The sequence below is a fragment of the Heloderma suspectum genome, chromosome 7 (genome assembly GCF_057233095.1).
Source record: "Heloderma suspectum isolate Gila_16-S chromosome 7, 16-S_ref, whole genome shotgun sequence".
Classification (NCBI taxonomy): Eukaryota; Metazoa; Chordata; class Lepidosauria; order Squamata; family Helodermatidae; genus Heloderma; species Heloderma suspectum.
This window is the reverse complement of record NC_139464.1, coordinates 63,749,377-63,762,250: the sequence shown is the minus strand read 5'-3', so window position 1 is coordinate 63,762,250 and position 12,874 is coordinate 63,749,377. Positions and strand designations below refer to the sequence as shown.

Below are 12,874 nucleotides of genomic sequence, written 5' to 3'. Positions count from 1 at the left end.
ATTGTCTGCATATCGGAGGTTGTTGATAATTCTCCCAGAATCTTAATTCCAACCTGTGATTCATCCAACCTGGCGTTTCTCATGATGTACTCTGCATATAAGTTAAATAAGCAGGGTGACAATATTCAGCCTTGTTGTACTCCTTTCCAAATTTTGAACCACTCGGTTGTTCCATGTCTGGTTCTTACTGTTCCTTCTTGACCCTCGTACAGGTTTCTCAGGAGACAGGTAAGGTGGTCTGGTACTCCCATCACGTTAAGAATTTGCCACAGTTTATTGTGATCCACACAATCAAAGGCTTTAGCGTAGTCAATGAAGCAGAAATAGACGTTTTTCTGGAATTCTCTTGCTTTCTCCATGATCCAGTGAATGTTGGCGATTTGATCTCTAGTTCCTCTGCCTCTTCGAAACCCAGCTTGTACTTCCGGTAGTTCTCGGTTCGCATACTGCTGAAGCCTAGCTTGTAGGATTTTGAGCATCACCTTGCTGGCATGTGAAATGAGCGCAGTTGTGCGGTAGTTTGAACACTGTTTGGCATTTCCCTTCTTTGGAATTGGAATGTAAACTGACCTTTTCCAGTCTTGCGGCCATTGTTGAGTGTTCCAAATTTGTTGGCATATTGAATGAAGCACTTTAACAGCATCATCTTGTAGGATTTTAAATAGCTCAGCTGGAATACTGTCTTCTCCGCTAGCTTTGTTGTTACTAATGCTTCCTAAGGCCCGCTTGACTTCACTCTCTAGGATGTCCAGCTCAAGTTCAGTGACCGCACTATCAAGGCTATCAGGGACATTCAGATCTTTCCTGTATAGTTCTTCTGCGTATTCTTTCCACCTCTTCTTAATCTCATCTGCTTCTGTTAGGTCCCTGCCTTCTTTGTCCTTTATCATGCCCGTCTTGGCACAAAATGTTCCCTTGAGATCTCCAATTTTCTTGAAGAGATCTCTAGTCTTTCCCAGTCTGTTGTTTTCCTCGATTTCTTTGCATTGTTCATTAAAGAAGGCCTTCTTGTCTCTCCTTGCTATTCTCTGGAACTCTGCATTCAGTTGGATATATCTTCTCCTTTCTCCCTTGCTTTTTGCTTCCCTTCTTTCCTCAGCTACTTGTAAAGCCTCATCAGACAGCCACTTGGCTTTCTTGCATTTCTTCTTCTTTGGGGTGGATTTCGTTGCTACCTCCTGAACAATGTTATGGACCTCCGTCCATAGTTCCTCAGGCGCTCTGTCTATCAGGTCTAATCCCTGAAATCTATTCCTCACCTCCACTGTATATTCAGAAGGGATATGATTTAGGTCATACCTGAATGGTTTAGTGGTTTTCCCTACGTTCTTCAATTTAAGCTGAAATTTTGCAACAAGAAGCTCATGATCTGAGCCACAGTCAGCTCCAGGTCTTGTTTTGACTGACTGTATAGAGCCAGTCAGTCTCTGCATCTTTGGCTGCAAAGGACATAATCAATCTGATTTCGATATTGACGATGTGGTGATATCCATGTGTAGAGTCGCCTGTTGTGCTGTTGGAAAAGAGTGTTTGCTATGATCAGCATGTTCTCTTGGCAAAACTCTATTAGCTTTTGTCCTGCCTCATTTTGTACACCAAGGCCATGCCTGCCTGTTACCCCGGTGATTTCTTGACTTCCTACTTTAGCATTCCAATCCCCTATGATGAAGAGGACATCTTTTTTGGTGTTAGTTCTAGAAGGTGTTGTAGGTCTTCATAGAACCGATCAACCTCAGCTTCTTCGGCCTCAGTGGTTGGGCCATAGACTTGAATTACTGTGATGTTGAATGGTTTGCCTTGGATTCGTACTGAGATCATTCTGTCGTTTTTAAGATTGTACCCCAGTACTGCTTTTCCCACCCTTTTGTTGACTATGAGTGCTACTCCATTTCTTCTAAGGGATTTTTGCCCACAGTAGTAGATATGATGGTCACCTGAATTAAATTCACCCATGCCTGTCCATTTTAGTTCGCTGATTCCCAAGATGTCGATGTTCAATCTTGTCATCTCATGTTTGACCACCTCCAGCTTACCTTGATTCATTGATCTGACATTCCAGGTTCCTAAACAATATTGTTCTTTACAGCATCGGATTTTCTTTTCACCACCAGACACATCCACAGCTGAGTGTCCTTTCAGCTTTGGCCCAGCCGCTTCACTCTTTCTGGCACTACTTGGAAATACCCTCTGCTCTTCCCCAGTAGTTAGACACCTTCCGACCTGAGGGGCTCATCTTCTGGCATCATATCTTTTAGCCTTGTGATACGTTCCATGGGGTTTTCTTGGCAAGAATACTGGAGTGGGTTGCCATTTCCTTCTCCAGTGGACCACATTTTGTCAGAACTCTCTGCCATGACCTGTCCGTCTTGCATGGCCCTGCACGGCATAGCTTATGGCTTCACTGAGTTACGCAAGCCCCTTTGCCACAACAAGGCAGTGATCCATGAAGGGGAACATAGGGCTATACAGATGTTAATTCAATGGAATGGTTGAGACTGAAATGTCTTATTGCTTAAGCCAAACTTTTTATTTTGCTGTATTTAATATTTCCTCTAGTTGTTGCTGTTTCATATCTGGCAGGTATTTTTCATGTTGGGCAAAAAAAAAAATCCTTTTCTTATAGGCATGCATATATCTGCCTGTCAGATTGATACCAGAGCATCAGGATTGAGCCCAGACCCTCTGGTTTGGTTTTGGACTCTGATTCAAATTTGTGACAGAGCTAGAAGAAGCCCAGCAGAGACAGGGTGTGGGGAAGGAAATTTCCCAAGACTCCCCAAGAGTTAGTGAAGAACCTTCCCAGGGTATTATCGAGGAGGAGGGCCAGGCTCAGAGACCATCTCCCCCGCGCCTCCCATGGGAACCTGGCCCCTTTTGGAGGGGGAGGAAGCATCGGTATTGGCAGATGTCAGAGCTTGCCACAGAGTTAAGTGGATGGAGCTGAGAGGAGGTGGGAAGTGTCCCACCCGATTGGCTGTCCATCAGAAGTTCGGCCAGCAGGAACCTCCCTGAAAGGAGGAGTCCAGAAAGAGCCATCCAAGCATGGCAGGAAACCTGTCCATTTCAGATGAAAGGCAACTGCCCTGCTTCCAGTAGGTCTCTTACCAAAAGATTTATTTTGCTAATTAGGCCTAGAGGATAGCTCTTAGCTTTTGTAGTCAGTTCAAAGGTGAAGAGGTGCTATTAGCTGAATAAAGAGTTTTATTCTGAATAAAGAGTGGATTGCACAGCAAGGAGTCAGGAGTTTCCTCATTACTCAGTGGGAGTGAAAGCAAGGGGCAATTCACATCAGGGAAAACTAAGGGAGGAATAGGTTTTTCAAACTATGATTGGTCCTAATGGTGGATCTCTTGCATCATGCCTTATATGACCTGACATTAGTAAACTGGCTGCTTAGCATCAAAGGAGAAGACCATTCCTAGAGCTGACATGCTGAGTTTCAATACAGAAGGGTAAAGAACCAAACTGAGACTGCTCAATGGTTTATGTGATGTTTTCACGGCCAGCACAGCGTGTCAAAAGGAACTCAAAAATGTTCTGAGAATCAGATGAGAAGGGAATGCTGACATGGACATAGAGATCAATGACCCTTGTAATCAACATATGTTCACACCAATTCAGGACTGAGTTGTGTTGAAAAAGCAGGGCAGTAGATAACCAATGGCACAAATTGCTATAGATGTTTAATGGTGATATTTCAACAAGTTCATAATTACCTGGTTTGGAATATAAATTTGCCTAGCACATAATGCTCAAATGTAATTATAAGTCAAATATAGTTTCCCCCAGAAGTTCTCTTTTAGCTTGGAAAGTAAAACAAGATTCTGTGGATGTGTAGATTGTGTTTTTAGTTTAGGTATATTATGAGTCCATGTCCAGAACATTTATCACAACTCAGGCAGATATAAGCAAACACCCTACAAAAGTGGATTTTTAAGACTTCGGAGAACTGTGGGCAACTCTGAGTGAAGAAAGGTGTGTGTGTGGGGGGGGGGGATTGATAAGTTTTTTAACCATTATGCAATATGGGCCTGCTGGGCTAAAGGAAGTAATGAATGTAGAGGATGACACTGACAAGGATATTATGGGGAATAGGCCTCTGTGGGGCTACATAATAGACAGGTGGACCGGCAATCTTGCACAGTTGCACAAGAGTGGCAATACATTTTTTTAAAAAAAATTACAACACCATTTGCACACATTTCAAGATCCAAAAGAATAAAACAATTGCGCAAATTGCAATTTGCCCAAATGGCAGAACCCAGTGGGGGGGGATGCACAAAATTTTCCTGGAATCCGGGGAAAAAATCCAGTGCAGTCCATCCCCACTTATCAGACCAGAAATGCTATAGAAATCCATCAGGCTTAAACGGAATGGATTTCCCAGTGTCGGACATCCCTAGTATAAAGACCATATGCTTCTATGCAACTGAGGGCACAATCCTATGGGGATAGGAAGCTGCCTCCAAACTTGGGGGCGACTGCCTATCCAATGCAGGGCAGGAGAAGCACAGAGGGGATTGTCCCCTCCATGCTTCAGCCACCTGCATTTGCAACCAGACAGCTGATTTCGGTTGTCTAGCCGCGGGAAGGCGGAGCAGGGAAGCAGCTGCCAGACAACATATAAGATGTGTCATACCAGCATTTCCACCTTCCCCACCCTGGAACACCCCCAGAATGCCCCATTTTCTCTGCTCCGTGCTCTTCTTTCAAGCATGGAGTGCAGGGCTGTTCCGCGCTGCCTGTGAGACAGCGCGGGAGGGCAGGAAGGTCGGTTCTCCAGGAACCAACCTTGGAGCACGGGCTCTGAGATCTAGGGATGTACAAAAATCACTTACCTTTCAGGGATTATGCTGATGGTGGGGGGGGGAGGCATTCCGTCCCTCCCCCCGGAATCCTTGCTGGGGGGGGGAGGCGCTCCGTTCCTCCCCCCTCCGGAATCCTGGCCGGCCGGCTGTGCTCCGCAGCGATTCTGCGGAGCTGCCGGCCAGCTCCGCCAGCAGACGGACATCCGGCCGCTGGCTAGCAGGGACGCAAATGGTGGCGGCCGTAGCCACCGCCGTTTGCGTCCCTGCAGTCAGCAGTGATAGGCTACGTAAATGTTTACGTAGCCTATCATGACTGATTAAAAAAAATCAACAAAAAAAAGCGCGTACGCAAATGGCGGTGGCCATGGCCGTCGCCATTTGCGTTCCTTATTTTGGCACGTCTTAGTCTACGTAAACATTTACGTAGACTAAGACGGCGAAAATAAGGAGAACGCAAATAGCGTAGCATCTACGCTATTTGTGTTCCCCTTATTTTCGCCATCTTAGTCTACGTAAATATTTGCGTAGACTAAGACGTGCCAAAATAAGGAACGCAAATGGCGTACGTGCGTTTTTTTTGTTTTTGTTTTAATAAGCCGTGATAGGCTACGTAAATATTTACGTAGCCTATCATGGTGTTTTTTTAAAATCTAGCCGTGATAGGCTACGTAAATCTTTATGTAGCCTATCATGTTTTTTTGTTTTTTGGGTTTTTTTACCCTGGAAATGGCGGTGGCGGCAGCCGGTCGGAAGACCGGCCACCGCAGCCGCCACCGCCAAACCGCCGCCGGAGCCGCTGCTGCCAGGAAGATCCGCCCAAGGTAAGTCCCATCCCAGGGGTGGCAGGGGGTGGCGGGCCATTCCGCCACCGATTTTGGGGGGCCAAATGCGCTGGCATTCGGCCTCCCTGAGATCCGTAGCGGAACTTTTGTACATCCCTATTGAGATCAGTTCCCGGAAACCAACATATCTTATGGCCATCTAGCCACTGACTAGCAGCCATAGGATTGCTCCCTGAATGGCTCTTGTAAAATGTTCAAAGCAATGTGAAGACAAAGCTTTCAATGGCTACTAATCACATTTTTATTTATTTTGATTATTTTATTTATTTCATTTCTATACCACCCAATACCCCAACCTCTCTGGGCGGTTCACAAAAATTAAAACCAAGGAGCACACAATAAAACAATATAAAATATATAAAACATTAAAACCACAGTATAACAATACAACCAGAATAAAACCTAGCAGCAGTGCAGTAATTTAAAATACAGATTTAAAACAGCAAAGCTAAAAGTCTAGAAGGCTAAAATGCTAAAATGCCTGGGAAAATAGAAAGGTCTTCACCTGGCGCCGGAAAGAATCCAATGTAGGTGCCAGGCGAACCTCACTAGGGAGCGCGTTCCACAGCTGGGGAGCCACAGCAGAAAATGCCCTCCCCCTAGTAGCCACTTGCCTCACTTCCTTTGGCAGGGGCTCATGGAGAAGGGCCGCTGAGTATGATCTTAATATAGATCACATATCTATATATTACCTCCAGTATCAGAGGCAGTATGCCTCTCAATACCAGCTGGTGGTGAAATTGAGTGAGTGGGTACTATTATACTCATGTTCTACTTCTGGGCTCTGGTTGACCGCTGTGGGAATAGAATGCTGGACTAGATAAGCCTTTGGCCTGATCCAGTATGGTTCTGTTCTTAGGATATCTGCTGATTTTGTTTACAAATATTTGTAAACAATATTTAGCTTGTGACTGGGTCTTTTTGTATTGCTTGAATTAAAATGTATTAATCAATCAATCAATCACCTTAGATAATAAATTAAGCTGTCTTTTCTTGACATCTGTAATGAGAATGACTTGGTAAATAGCAGCAAGCAGCAGTGCTCTTGGCCAGAACATTTAAATATAATTTCTGGGGTGTGTGTTTTTTTAAAAGAAAAAGAAAAATGAATAATAAGCACTGAAAATTCATGCTTTATTCAGGCATGCCAAGTCTTATCTCTTTTTCCTCTTTCATTCCCACTTTAATGACTTTAAACACTTGTGGTTGAGAATCCAGCAGTAATTAGGAATTAATATGAGAGAGGTCTGTTTCATATGTTCAGCCTCTCTACTAATGCATCTACCCACAAAAGAATCAAAATACCTTGAAGTCTGGGATATATGCTGTTCTCCTTCATTTTCTCCTACACATTCTTTAGTCTGTAATTCTACAGAAATATAGGTTGCAGTTCAGAGCTCCTTCCCCAGAAGAATGCATCACACAATATAACTTTATGAAATTATCTTGTATTCCACAGAAGGCAAATTCATGTTAAACTTCTAGAAGTTATTCTAGTGCATGGGTGTCCATTGGAAAGTCTCAGTCTGTGTATACCAGCTCTCTGGATCTGACTTCATGGAAGCTCACTGGGTGACTTTGGGCCAGTCATAGACTCTCAGCCCAACCCACCTCACAGGGTTGTTGTTGTGAGGATAAAATGGAGAGGAGGAGGATTATGTATGCCGCCTGGGGTTTCTTAAAGAGGAAAAATGGCGGGATATAAATGCAATAAATAAATAAAATAAATAAATGGGCAAACTGGTATCCATTTCACTCACACAGCTGATCTCATGAATAAGACTGATAACAAATGAATTGCTTGTAAGGGCCAATCCAGACAACAATAAACACCAAATAAGGTGATACAGTTAATGCTAAGTTAAGCACATTACCACTCTGTGATAGCTGAACTCCTATCAGTTTTTCAAATCTGTCTAGAGTTCCCAAGGAAGCACTTTCCTGACTCCTCAGTTTATGACTAGGGCCCAATCTATATGAGATGGGGCCCATAGATAAAGCCCCTCTGCATTTCATATCCACTCTGTTATACTAAAATGCACTTACCACATGCAGTGGTCCATTTGTGTAAAGTTTTATATGCAACACACCCACCCAGGCATTCAGCCACTGGTGTGCTAATGTTATCCATGAATTGTACGTGCATTTACAGAGCATGTATGGACCACTCACATGGGTAAGAATTTTAATCTATAATCTTTATATTATGTCAGACTATTGATCCATATATTTCAATATTGTCTACACTGATTGGTAGAATCTCTCCAAGGTTTCAAACAGCCCTAGCCCTACCTGTTGATACCAGGCAGGATCACCCCAAGACATTGGGCTGATCAGCTCTTCTCCCAGGCATTCGGCAGCATATGATAAGTTTTAATTGATCCTGGATTATTTTATGGCTATGGTTGCTTGCTTGAGATTGCTTATTTGAATTGTTTTAGATATATGTTCTCTTGTGTATATTGTCTGTTCGTGTGTGTTTTATGTAAATGGTTTTTAAGCTCTGTATACTGTATTTTTAATGTTTTTAATTTTTGTAAACCACCCAGAGAGGTTTGGCTATTGGATGGTATAGAAATGTTTATTATTATTGTTGTTGTTGTTGTTGTTGTTGTTGTTGTTATTATTACTTTTATTATTTCGCTGCCTGAGGTGGAACAGCAAATGCTGTTTTAAATCTGCATTTTAAATCTCTGTAGGTTTTATTCCAGCCCTACTTTATATTGTAGTTTTAAGCTTTAATATTTTATATAGTTTTATGCTATACTGGTGGTTTTAATTTTTGTTAACTGCCCAGAGAGCTTCAGCTATTGGGCAGTATAGAAAATACATACATACATAAATGGAGCACCCCACTCATCAAAGGCAAGTTGCATAGACAAAGACAGCCAAGTTATTTTGGTACAAGAGACAGAAAATCCCACAAGTAGCACTCCCCATCCCTGACAGTAAAAATACAGTAACAACCAATTAAATAACTAACAATTTTCTTCCCTTTCATGATAACTAAAATTTGCTGCCTGAGGGAGCTACCCCACTCTGCCTAATGGCAGAGCTGGCCCTGATTCTAGGGATTGAACCTAAGACTGTTTGCATACAAAGCATGTGTTCTGCTAATGAGATATGGTCCTTTGCCTGCCTCTGCCTATATAAGTCAAATGTAATTAGGCCAGGAGGAGCAATGCTAATCAGGGGAGTCAGTGTTTCACTTCTTGTTTTGATTGTTGGCAACTGTGTGTACATGTTAAAATGAAAAAAAGTAATAGAGCAACATTTTAACCCTTCTCCCAGAAATTGACAGTCATGCTGTGGGCCCAGTTGGCCCTGCTCCTTCCTTTTACTGGCACCTGATTCTCAGATATCTGATATCCGAAGATCAGCAAGTACATAAATGGAGTCTCCAGCATAGACTCCGTTGCCTCCCCCCCGCCCCCCCAGCATTGTACTTGCTTAGCTGGAACTCTCACAGAATTGTTCCACTTCCGTTTTCGCATGGGAATTGATCACATGAAGGTACTTCCATCTGAAAATCATACCCCACAGTAAAGCTCTTTATCTCAAATGGGAAATTTGTTTTGAAACCTTTTCTCTGTGCTGGCAAACTATGACAAGGGCTTCCATTTTCAGAAGGGTGCATTTCCAAGCAAGTGATTCCCCATATAAGAATTGTGCCACTTGACATATGAGCAGTTCAGAACAACTCCTAGTTATCTGCAGTTGGTGTTGACGATGTTTTACAGTATTTTTGCAGGTGCAGCAAGAGTGCAGGGGTACAGTTCTCTGTGCCAATCCATTTCTTATATAGAAGACGCATACATCTTCTTAGACCATCCTTCCTTGTCTTGCTACAGCAAAACTGAAACAGTTGTTCTCCTGACTTAGGACCAAACTAGACATGACGTGAAACCTCCCACTTAAAAAAAAGAAGAAGTGTTAATAGCAAGCTGTGGTGATAAAAGCCTAACTCTCTCCCTGCACCATGTATGATACAGGTACCTGTTTGTTTGGCCCCATGGAGCAAATAGCAGCTTTGGGGTGTGAATTAATAGGGAAAACAATGCAGGGGGAAATGTGCCACAGCTAGAGCCTGTGCTCTGCCACTGAACTACAGATATCTGTACTGACCAGTGGAGGCTGGTGCCTCCAACGTCAGTGGGGTGATGAATCCACTCTGAGTTTCAGCCAGAATCAATCAGAATTCTAAAGGAGCTATCCAAAGTGCTTCCCCACCTCGGATAGCTCCTTAAGAGTTCTGACTGGTTCTGACTGAAATCCGGAGTGGATTCACCACCCCACTGACATCAGAACGCCAACTTCCAGTGGTACTGACCGCTATTAACATTTTAAAAACCATGGGAGATCCCAGCATTCACAGAGCTATCACATCCCATCTAGTTTGGCCTTTAGAGAGATTTGCTCTGACAAAGTTTGCAACCCCCTGCATTAGGATATAAGTTGTGCAGAACAAAAAGCTCTCATCTCTTTCTTTAGCTCTGCAACAGAGCTACATTGACTGTACAATATAAATAAGTAGCATCAGGTGGTATAATGTTCTTATGATTTGTTTTATGTTTATTTTCAGTTACATGACAGATGGAGGGCTCAACCTGTATACAAGAAGCTTGAACCGAATACCAGACATAGCTGCCTCACGAGATGTCATTCAAAGAGGGGTCCATGATGTGACTGTGGATGCAGACAGGTAACACCTCTTTGATTTTCTGTCTAAAAGGAAAGAACATCACATTATTACCAAAGTCTTTGGAATGCTGGTGGAGTTCTCCAAATCAAGCCCTAACATTTTTGTATAAATACAAAATGTGTGGATTCGTAGTGAGCAGGTAGGCAGAATTTATAAATAATGACCATAGATGCAGAGGCCAAATTAGGGTTGGGGATTGGAATGTACAGGGTCCTGTTATTCCTTGCCAGGTCTGGCCTGGTTAGGAGAAAAGCAAAGATATGATCCCCCAACCAAACCTCTTATATCACAGACAGTAACAACGAAGAGGGTTGGAAAAGTTATGGTTTCTCAACTGCTGTAAGCACTTGTGTTTTTAACCATAAAAGAAACAAATGGGATCCTAGAAAATGATGCCTAATAAAATGTGCAATGCCAGTACTTAGATTAATTTTGTTCTTGTGTGCCAGATGGTGACTGGAGGTAAATTGGTGTTTTAGCAGAACAGAGTTTAAAGTGACTCTTGCATGTATTGTCATTTTCACGTTATATTTTATTTTATCTTCAGCCATGTATGCACGTGAGATTGTGCTTGAGCAGGTGGGGTGCAGTGCACTGGCCAGCTTTAAAATTGGAACTGTAGACTCCACATTAAAAATGCTTTTCCACTCCTAGTTTAGGCCTTTCCCAAGTTCTTGCACCATCTGTTCCTGCATAGAGGAATTGGCAGTTGTGTCAGGCTCAGTTCAGGCTAATCTGTGGAGTTTTCACAGCCAGATCACAGTCAACATACTAGTAGTTTGTTAAAAATAACAAAAGGAGACCTGATTCCACGAATGGTTTATTAGGTCAGCTTCTGAACTTGATTACTTTGAGTCCTTACTGGTATCTGCTTTAAAAGATGGATTTGACTAGCAATATGATGTTTGTTTTTTTTCTGCAAAAGAGAGTTTTAAGAGGATGTGAAAAATGACATCAAATTCTTATGGATGAACCGTCTCTCTCGACGCCTTTTCAAAATGTTCACCTTTAACACTGAAACCACTGAGATATTGTGGCGTTTAAGTCCTAACACTGTCTCTCTATTCAGTAAACGTTATCGGCCTGCCCAGACTTCACTGTTGACCATCTGTGCCTCATCATGTTGGCAGTTCCTTCCCTCTCCCCGTGAGTTCTTGATCATTAGTGAGAGAGTGGTCGCTGTACTGTTGTCCATTGGTATAAAGACTGGCTATTTGCTTTAACTCCTTCAGCATCTTCTATGGGTGTGAATGCAATAGATGTATTTTAATAAATCTCACTCAATAGCAGCATAGCAGTGAAAAGAAAAACTCATCATTAGTAAACTAACCATTTCATACAAAAATGGATATTTGTGTTTTCCAAAAGATATATGTTTTTGTAGACCTTTGACACTCAGCTTTGATTACAAATTGTAAATGTTACTGATTTTCTGTACCACAGGGAGGAGCTGGGAGAGAAAGAAAGCTCCTTATAGAACAGCTGGGGCTGCATATGATATTTCAAAGCTAAAACCCTGTGCATTTGAAATGAAAGACAATTTTTTAAAGAAGCTAAAATCCACCGATCAGGGAAAGTAGGAAAGATTGATTTTAAGCACCTGCTCCTCCCAGACAGCTGATAGCAAGATCTACATTTTGAAAAAAGGCTTCACCCACAGAAATGTGTCTCCGTATGCGTAATGCCCATGGCTGGATCAGTGTGCATATATCTTAAATCGTAATACGTTAAATCTGGAATTACTTACCATGCCATTGTGGTGTAGCGGTTAGAGTGTTGGACTGGGACTTGAGAGATCCGGGTTCTAGTCGTCACTTGGCCATGAAGCTCACTGGGCAACATTGGGCCAGTCACTGACTCTCAGCCTAACCTACCTCACAGGATTGTTGTGAGGATAAAATGGACCGTGGAAGCCATCTTGGGTTCCTCACACGTGGAAAAAGGGAAGGACATAAATGTAATAATACATAAATAAAAGTTTGATGCTGCCATACCTCTAATTTCATGCAGTCTACACATTGTTTGGACTACGAATGGTTAAATAGCAAACAAACTTCAGTGCATATGTCACGATGACACAAAATCTCTAGAAAAGCATAATTAAAGACTCTGCTGCTCTAAAGCAATCTAGCTTATACAATTCTGCTTTTATTGTTATTGCTTTTTTATCAGTTTTAAGTTGTTATGATTTCCCCCCAACATCTGTTATTTTTAAGATCTTTCAGCAATTGCTTGCCTTCTTTTCCAGTTATCTTGCACTTTGCTTATTGTGCGATAAATCTTGACACTATTTTGCATCTGCTCCTGCTATGCTGTAAAAAGACTAATCCAGATAGGCTTATTATAAATATTTTGTATTTTGGATATCTTACTGCTGAGGAACCTTATGACGAAAGTGAAAGAAGAAAGTGCAAAAGCTGGGTTGCAGTTAAACATCAAAAAAACCAAGATTATGGCAACCAGCTTGATTGATAACTGGCAAATAGAGGGAGAAAACGTGGAGGCAGTGACAGACTTTGTAT

The 12,874-nt window shown here is 42.4% G+C and overlaps 1 protein-coding gene across 2 annotated transcripts in view; it reads left to right on the top strand.

Moving 5' to 3' along the window:
* Positions 1-12,874, top strand: part of NAV3 (neuron navigator 3) — a 351,861-nt gene that overhangs the window by 204,154 nt on the left and 134,833 nt on the right. For both annotated transcript variants that reach the window (XM_084810412.1, XM_084810411.1), the window contains exon 12: positions 10,233-10,352. In XM_084810412.1, coding sequence (XP_084666538.1) covers positions 10,233-10,352 — 120 coding nt within the window. The remainder of the gene's footprint in view (positions 1-10,232; positions 10,353-12,874) is intronic.